At 32.3% G+C, this 9,360-nt stretch overlaps 1 protein-coding gene across 1 annotated transcript; it reads right to left on the reverse strand.

Moving 5' to 3' along the window:
• Positions 1-7,752: 7,752 nt before the first annotated feature.
• LOC145095507 (uncharacterized) lies at positions 7,753-8,789 on the reverse strand. Its single transcript, XM_079033370.1, has 4 exons — positions 8,675-8,789; positions 8,459-8,599; positions 8,301-8,407; positions 7,753-8,208 (listed from the first exon to the last, which is right to left on the reverse strand). Exons 1-4 carry the CDS (start codon positions 8,787-8,789, stop codon positions 7,753-7,755), a joined length of 819 nt encoding a protein of 272 aa, XP_078889496.1.
• Between the last annotated feature and the right edge of the window lie 571 nt (positions 8,790-9,360).

A 9,360-nucleotide genomic window follows, 5' to 3' on the forward strand; every position in this document is an offset into this window, starting at 1 on the left:
GGCCTTGGGAGTTGGATGTTTGGCCTTCATGGCATTCCAGTCACCATTGTCTGAACGTGACCTGGAAGTGTTTCTTTTGAAGTATCTCCCACTTGGCGCGTTTTGCCATCCTTGTGCGTAGTAGGGAACGTACACGTGATTAGGACAATTTCTGGCAATGTTTCCAGGTGTTCCACAGTGAAAACATGTCTTTTTCTTCATTGTAAAGTTATTTCTTCCTGCCCCTGGTGGCGTATCCATGCCTTGTCTCTTGCTTTTCGCACAGTTACAACAGGCACTCTGTTTCACTGGAATTAGAGGCCTGTATTTCTCAACGGTAGGTTTGTTAGGAGTAACATAATTCGAAGCAACAGATTCTGAGTTCAAGGTGTCATTGGTTTGTTCAGTAGTGATCTCCTTGTTCTCATCTTCTACTACTTTACGTGCATATGAACTAGAAACATTAGTATTTTCAATATTAATAACTCCTCCCGACATAAATCCAACTCGTTTGCCATATTGAAGATGTGCCTCCTTGGCAATTTTTTCCTTTGTCATAGGGATGGATGTGTAGTTATGATTGAAAGGTGGAGGAACACTTTCATACCCTAGACCCTTGTTTTGATTATCTTTGAATTTTAATTGGGTTTCAAATAAGGACTCGACTGTCTGACTTGACGCAATATAATTTTTAAAACTAACATCTATTTTTCCACACTTAATTTTCAAAGTGTCAAGTTCTTCAGTTAAAGCAGCAAATTGTCTCTTAATATAGTCATAATTTTCACACTTGTTGCTATACTCTTCCTGAAGTTTCCTAAAGTCCTTGGTTTTTGCTTCTAATTCAGCCTTCAGGGGTTTCTATCATTTCCTGAGTTGATATCCTTCATATCTCAGGTCCTCAACTTCTCTTTTTAATAAATCAATTTGTTCCCGAAGAAATTTAATCGTAGTTTCACAAACTGGTGTACATGAAACTTCACATGATTGAGAACATGAAACTTCATTGACCGGAAGGTTTACAGAAGTCTTTAAAGCGCCAAGCTCTTCAATTACATCAGCAATACTAAGACGAATGAGATCTTTTGTCTTCTTGATGACAACTACATTCATATCCCACGATCTTGGAAGTGAATTCAATAGCTTTTTGTTTATCTCAGATTTAGACAAGAAGATCCCAGTTATATTCATCTCAGTAGTAAGTGTAATAAATCGATGCAACTGAGTTTCGAGGGTTTCTCCAGGGATATAATCGAAAATGTTGAAATTTTGTCTTAACATCTCCTGACGACTCTCTTTCATGTCTTTATTTCCCTCGTTGACCTTAAAAGCAATTAAAAAACACAACTAGAAGCCAAAATCAAACTTAAAAGTCAAACCCTTTGATTATAAACCTCAAAAGTCAACCTTAAAAGTTAAACTCAAAAGTGAAACTTGAAAAGTCAAACCGAAAAAGCTAAATTTGAAAATTTAAAAGTTAAACAAAAAGTCAAAGTTTAAAGTCAAAGGTCAAACTTGGAAGTCAAAGTCAAAATTTAAGGTCAAAAGTTCAAAAATAACAGTCAAAAATTAAAATATAATTTTATTTATTAATTTTAATTTAATTAATTTATATATTATTTATTTATTTATTTTTTTAATTTTGGATAAAAAAGGAATTTAAAATTAAAAGGAATTGAATTTTGGGTTAAAAGTGTCAAAAATGTGAAACTTGGTTGCAGCAGCGAAGCCTTTTGAATTAGGACGCGAAGGATTTGAACAAGTTGCTAACTAGTTGGGTTGGTAAGGTGCTGACGTAAGGAACCAGAGGTCGCGGGTTCGATCCTCTACAGCCCCAAATCTGTTTTTCCTTTTTTAATATGCGAAGGAAGATGCTGCTGCAAACTTCGGATCCATTGCAAGGCCGAGAAGCGATGCGAGGACGAGGCCGTAAACCACCGAGGAACGAAAACCGAAGCCGTAAACTCCGAGGCCGCAAGCTCGGACTATGAACCTCGGGCCGCAAACTCTGCTACACCCTCGCAGATTTCGATCAAAAACCATTTTTTATGAAAAACACGAAGAACAAACCCCCCTTATTTTTCAGAGATCTATCCAAAAACGCAAAATACTTCGAAAATAAGATCAAATTATGCCCCAAATCTGACAAAATTGACTGATACAACTTGACTCTGATACCAATTGTAAGTCCCTAAAATGCCCGTGTATCAATCAGATCTGTTTGATGGTGCGGAATCCCAATCAAACGGATGATGTCAGATCAAATAGAAGAGAAGAAGAAGAATAATAATATGAATCTCTGTATGAATTGATTAGAATTAAAGTTCTAGATACAAAAGATTCACACACACAAAATGCTCTCTAGTTTCTCTCTTTTCTCGTTCATCAATCCGTTCCTCACACCCTAACACCTATATTTATACAAGGGGAACATGGGCTTGGTGGACATGGGCCGTAAATGGGTTTACGGCCGTAAACTCAACCGTAAACCCCACCTGACTGTAAACTAGACTGAAAGCTCATAAAATATTACATAAAAATATAATTGCCCAAAAAAGCAAAGTATAAACCATATTTTGACCCAACAATATCTTGAATTGTGTATTTGGAAATCACTTTCTCAAATATGTAATTCAACTCTTATTCCTGCCGTTACGTGAATGCATATTCGTGGGATAATTCAAGAAATCAAATTAGATTTTAGGACCAATCTAATTTACAAGCACATAATACATTGTTTGTTAAGTGTTCTTCGTAATAGAGAAAATGCGAAGTGTCAGATTTTCGAGTATTAGATTGAAACCTTTGTATTGTATGTTACATCCCCTATTTTTCAGAACAAAAAAATCTTTTTCTTTACACTTTAAAATATTAATTGTCTTTTTTGCGGAAAATCTCTATTAAATACAACATTTTTATGAGATAACAATATTGTTTCAAAATATTAAGAGCACTACGAATGTCATAAGTCATATCCAAAATAGGTTATAGCGTAAAGACACAAGGTACTGAATACTATTATAGGCCTGTCTCTTATTTCACTCAACATTCTGTTAATTTCAAGCAGACTTAGTTCTATTACATGTGATGCATATAAATTGAGTGAGTCAGGTTGGGAAACCTGTTGAGACACATAGGGTTTTCAATCCTATAATATTTTAATGATAAATAAGAATATTAATAATATTGCAATACAAAAATTTCGAAACAATATAGATATACAAATCCAATGTAAATATCTATAAGACACTCTGCCCATACATACCTAGTCCAACCAATTGTCACAAATCCTAGTTCAATGATTATCTGGAAGAATCAGTTTACCAGATGAATTGTTTGAGCAACTAATTAACTACACAACTAGATGATTCATTGGCAAGTGTAAGTCATTTAAAGGCAACCAATGTTTAGAGTATTTGATAAATGTGGTATTCCATTTTATCTACGTCGGTGGGTTATAAGTCCACACTAGCAATGTAATTCACAAGAATGTCTAGAATAATCAAGGGTTATCATCCTAATCTAATAGAAAAAGGAGGACCACTACACTCCGCTTTAATCTCACACTATTCCCTATAATGAGATTATCTGATTAATCATCTTACTTTGAGTTAACCATCCTTTACAAACCGTAGTTTATAATTTAACAAGACTATAATAAAAGTAAACGACTTCCAATATAGTTCTTGATTTTGCAAAACTATCATTAAACAAGATATACAAATAGCACATAATACAGATACTTAATATCCATTTAAGCTTTTATGTAATAAATATTTTTATTTAAGATTATGCTCTTGAAAGTAACTATGCACTCACGTTGTTAAAGGTGGAAGACTTTTGGTTACATCTATGCTTCACCTATTACTTCAGTTTTCTCTTTTAAAAGACCGAGATATAAATATTATTATGTTTCATTTATCGTTTATATTATGCATGACTAAAATAATAATTTCTTAAATTCATCAATAAACCCAATAGAATACAGACTTAGAGTTGATAAGGAACGACCATGTAAAATCGTATCAGATATAAAATTCGTTTGGCATACAAAGTACATTGTTTGGAAAATCCATTTTAAACACCTCCTAAATCTAGTCTAGACATCACTCCCATAAGTAGATCGATTGGTATAACGACTAGCATTAATGATAAATCTTATTTATAAGTTCATAATAACGACTACAACAATAAATATAAGCTACACTTAAGGCATTGTAAGTACAACTCAAATTACAGGTTGTTTAGCGGAAACTTGGAAACTTCGCGAGCAAAACTTCTTCATTGAAATTCTTTTAAAAATTCCAACACTTCATTAATGAATCTTTCTCCTGAAAAGATTCTTTTGGTGCTTCAATGCTCAGTTTACGTTACTAAAATTACAAAAAGAGAAGTCATATCACGAGGGACCGAAATGTTCGTGCGTGAGAGGATTAATTCCCAAAAGAGAATGGTGTAAGAAATGAGGAGGGCTAACCTACTATTTATAGGGGTGAAATGACACTATTCACCATTCACTGTTCACTCCCGATTTTTGGGAGAAGGGTGCTGGTTCGGATTCTGCTATTTTCTCGATATCTTCAGATAATTATAACTTCTTCATAGGTACTTTGTTTTCGACGTTCTTTATGTCGCTGGTTTCCTATTGACGAGTACTACAACCCTCGTTTACATTGCTTTGGCTAACAAGTAACCCATCTCGGTTTCATATCATATGACACACACATTGGTGTACTAAGTCGAACGCGAACGTTGAAAAATCATAACTTCTTCGTATGAAGTCAAATTCTGACGTTCTTTATATTGACGTATTCGTATTCATGGCTACTACGACTTTCCTTTAGATCGTTTATCCTAAATACACTTTTATTTATATTTGTTATTTATAGCTTTTTGTTATGTTGTTAACTGTATTTTTATAAAAATATTACGTTGACATAATATTATATGTATAACGTATACAGTGTATTATATAAAAAGAACACTTTGTAAACATACACTATGTAATAATAATTTTCTTTTATTTATAAACTTTACTTCGTTAACAAAATAAAAAAGAATCTATCAACGATTATCTAACAGAAAAATACGGCGTTACATTGTATTTCCATCTTCCTTATAAAGAAATAAGTTGACGGTTATAAGATAGTTAAAATCCAATTTGGCGTTAAAATGGTGGATAAAAGATAGTTATTAAACATAATCAACTAATTACATCATCATGATGCCATAACCTTTTTTGGCGGGAAAATATATGTTTATACTTTTTATCATTCCGAATATGCACCATGCACCTTCAGTCTCAATAAGTAAATAAAACTCACTTTATCTCGATATTAATAATTAACTAAAGTATGTTGACTAAAACAAAACATATAAACTATAAAGTGGATGAAACAATACCTAAATGTTTTCTCTGGATAATAATTATTGAACATTTATCTATATATAGAGCAACATTTGTCAATTATCAACAATGATAAGTTGTGAATCACTTTTCCATGGAAGTCTTTCTCATTCTTATAAAACTCAACAAGAGAAAAGAGTAAAATACTTCATTTAACCAAATATGGAAAGAGCCAAACACGATACATATAAAAGTAAAAAAAAAATGAAATAAAAGCGTTCTACCGACTTAGCGAATGATAGGCTCTCTCAAGATGATGGATAAAAGAAATTTATTGCCGACTCACAATTGCATATAATATATCACTATGAAAATGAAAGCACACTATGAGAGGAATATAATGTGAAATATAAGATTAATGGCTTCTTTATGTACACGTACACACGCATCTTAGTGGAATACTTTTGTGTCACTTGCTTGTTACTTCTTTCGTAGGTTTTACTTGCTGATTTATTTTTTAAGTTTTTTTTAGGTTATTATATTTATCAAAATATCAAAAAAGAACTTGTAAATTAGTATTTAAAAAATTTATTTAGACTTAAAATTCAACGAACTTGTATAATTTTTTTTTAAATTCTTTAAAATATATCCTTTATGAGATATTGATATATTTGTGATTAGCCTATATTTTATGTTTACATTAATAATATAATGTTTTTATAGACTATATAATAACTAAAATAGACGTTACTTTTATTATTATTATTATTATTATTATTATTATTATTATTATTTTATAAGTGAATGAGATAAATTTTTATCATAGGCTCAAATTTCCTTTAGTAATAAATTTTCTAAGACTTTAGAACTTCTAGAAATCAATACTTTATTGATTTTTTTTTATCAAAGTTCAGATTTTTAATACGAGATGCTTTGATAAAAATTTATTAAAATCATACAGCTTTTCTTAGATAGCTCACATGTCTGTTTAAACATTTTTTAGAACTACAAAAAGGAATGCCGTAATCATAGTCTCAATTGTTTAGACCTATGCAGTTATACCTGTTGAAAATCAAATATCGGTCAAGGGTCGATATTCGATATATAGGTTATCACGGTGGGATATCGGCATTTTTATGATGATGATAATAATAATAATAATAATAATAATAATAATAATAATAATAATAATAATAATAATAAAACTACTTTACGTAAAACATATATAAATATAATAACAACTAGAAAATTCAAAATGTGTTAATGTTTTAAAGATAATCTAATCAAAACATGATCTAATCGAAACATAATTTAATTGTAAGCCATGAAATCTTCCTCCGAGTCCACATCAACCAAGGCATCCAATTGTTCATCAAGATCATTCACTTCAATTCTAATATCTTCATCAACATCATCTTTGTAGCGCTCTCTTTTGCTCCTAGTTGTTACCCCAACTTCTTCGTTTCTCCCCATTACCTCTTGTGTAGCTGACCAAAGAAGACCATCTCTACCATCAGCAAACTCTTGAAGCTCAACTTCTGTTGATATAACCCAAACATCATTTTCCTCTACGTCTCTCAATAAAATAGGATCCAAAGATCTGTTGGATTTTAACGAATTGCAGCGCTTTTGTAACCTTGTGTTGTATTGGATGAATACAAGGTCATTAAGTTTTTGCTGTAAGAGACAATTTCTTTTCTTTAAATGTAACTGCACATAAAGAATAAAGAATTACTTAGTGAAGTAAATAAGTTAAATTTAACATTATTTATAAAAAGTACTAGGTAGAATTGTAGAAACCAATTACATTGTCAAATGCACTCCAATTGCGTTCACAAGGTCAAGCACTACATGTCTGACTAAGGACTGTGATAGCAAATTTTTGGAGCAAAGGCGTGTCGATCCCATAAGTACGCCACCATATATCTACATTTTATAAATAAATGAAATGACCTTGTAAAAAATTATGGTATAAAAACATGTAAATATGTTAAAAATGTTTTACTTACATGGTGCAACTTTTGTCCTAGCCCTTATAGCAGCTGGAGATCCAAATTGCCCAACCGAATCAATGTATAGATTCAAGTCTTGCCTTAATTTATCATTGTCATCATTATCGGTCACTAGACGATCTATAGCAGCATAAAATCCCGTCGCAATGTCTCTGTTCTTTCGTATCTCCCTTGAATTTTCCCCATGAAAAATGGCGGGATTCAGGTAACTTCCAGCTACATATTCAATAAAGATTTGGAGATAAAATTTGGTAATTCTATTAAAATAATAAATATAATGTTTAATACCTGCATGTAACGGGTGGTGAAGTTGGTCGCTCCATCTTGCTTGAATCATAGCCCAAAGTCTAGTGATCATTATTTCATTAGGCGTGCCTGTCAGATTTTTCTTGATCTGCTCCTTGGCTCTGTCCACTACATCATAGATGTAACCCATACTTTGCTTCGTACGTTATCCCAAAATTCCTGTTTTGCAACTATTCGCTCAACTTTCTTTCCAATCGACTTCTTTGCAAAGTCACTTTTCTTCCATTCTTCAGGAACAAACAATACTTGAATATGATGTCGATTCTCGTGGATACTCTTAATTGTATAAAACTGGGTTGCAAACCTAGTTACACAAGACCTGTGCAACTCCTTGTTCTTCGTTAACTTCCTCATCAGCTTAAGAATTCTTCCGTGGTTGTAAATGTAAACCACAATTGCTCTTGCATCAGCCAAAGTATTTTTTATCTTCGGTATTTTTTCACCAATATCTCCTATCATGAGATTCACACAATGTGCTGCACACGGAGTCCAAAACAACTTGGGATGTTGCTCTTCTAAAATCTTTCTAGCGACTTTAAAGTTTGACCCATTGTCTGTAATGAACTATAAGAAAATAAGAAAAAGAATTTAATTAATAAAATGATTATAAATGTAAAATAACAAATAATATTTAGAAAACTAGAAAGTAAAACTACCTGCACAATGTTCTCCTCTCCAACCTCTTTTATCACCTTATTTATCATTTCCACGATCAATTGAGCATTCTTCACATGCTCTGATGCATCAATTGATTTCAAGAATACTGTTCCAAGAGGAAAATTGACTAAGAAATTTATCAAACATCTTCCTTTACCGTATGTCCAAAAATCGGACATAATGCTACACCGATATTCCTCCCAATGTGGTCGAAATGAATCCACAAACTTTTGAGTATCTTCTAAATGTTTTTTCATCAATGTGACACGGATATTATGATAAGATGGAGCTGGCATACCTAATATAAAGCCATAAAATTAAGTATTTAAGTAATAATAAAATAACCAATAAATCTTTAATCACATTTAAATACCTCTTCCATATTCACCAATGGAATTGGTCATATCTTGGAAACCTTCGTCACGTACGACATTGAAGGGTAAACCAACCAAATAAGCCCAACTTGCAATTTTATCCCAAGCCTTCATCTTTAACTTCTCTTTTATTGGATTATTTTTATCAAGTGTACTTTGCTTTTCTTTTCCATGATTAGTTTTATAAATTATATTGAGAGGACCTCGCACATTGCTAGCACCCACAAATTTCTTTTTCTTTGAAACATTTTTTTTGAACTAACTTCTTGTACAACGACTTCCTAATCCTCATCTTCATCAGAAAGATCAACTATGTAAGATCTAAGAATTTCTATATTTCTTTTCTTTTCCTTTTGTATCTTGTATTTTTCTTTAATTGATGCAATGACTTTCTTTTGGATATCCACAATCACATTCGGACAACCGGTGACTTGCCCTGAGGTATGAGTAAGATGTTGCTTCAATCGTGTGATTCCTCCACTTACCATCTTACCACATAATGTACACCAAATGCTTTGTTTTTTTGTGGGATCTCTCGACTCTCTCCATTCCCATGCCATATCTCTATTCAAACATTTTGTCCCAGTTCCAGCATCAGACGATATTGTATTATTGTTTGTGTTTGTAGGGTTTACAGATGCATGTGAGGATGGACCATCCATCATCAAAGCTGTTGCAAAAAGCA

This window comes from Lactuca serriola, chromosome 3, assembly GCF_051521515.1.
Source record: "Lactuca serriola cultivar US96UC23 chromosome 3, Lser_US96UC23_V15, whole genome shotgun sequence".
Lineage (NCBI taxonomy): Eukaryota > Viridiplantae > Streptophyta > Magnoliopsida > Asterales > Asteraceae > Lactuca > Lactuca serriola.

Excerpts from the sequence above, each read along its gene's own strand:
- LOC145095507 (XM_079033370.1), bottom strand. The coding sequence starts at position 8,789 with ATGAAGGCTTGGGATAAAATTGCAAGTTGGGCTTATTTGGTTGGTTTA. Across the intron at positions 8,600-8,674 it reads CATTGGTGAATATGGAAGAG|GTATGCCAGCTCCATCTTAT; the intron begins GTATTTAAATGT and ends GCTTTATATTAG. Across the intron at positions 8,209-8,300 it reads GAGAGGAGAACATTGTGCAG|TTCATTACAGACAATGGGTC; the intron begins GTAGTTTTACTT and ends ATTTTCTTATAG.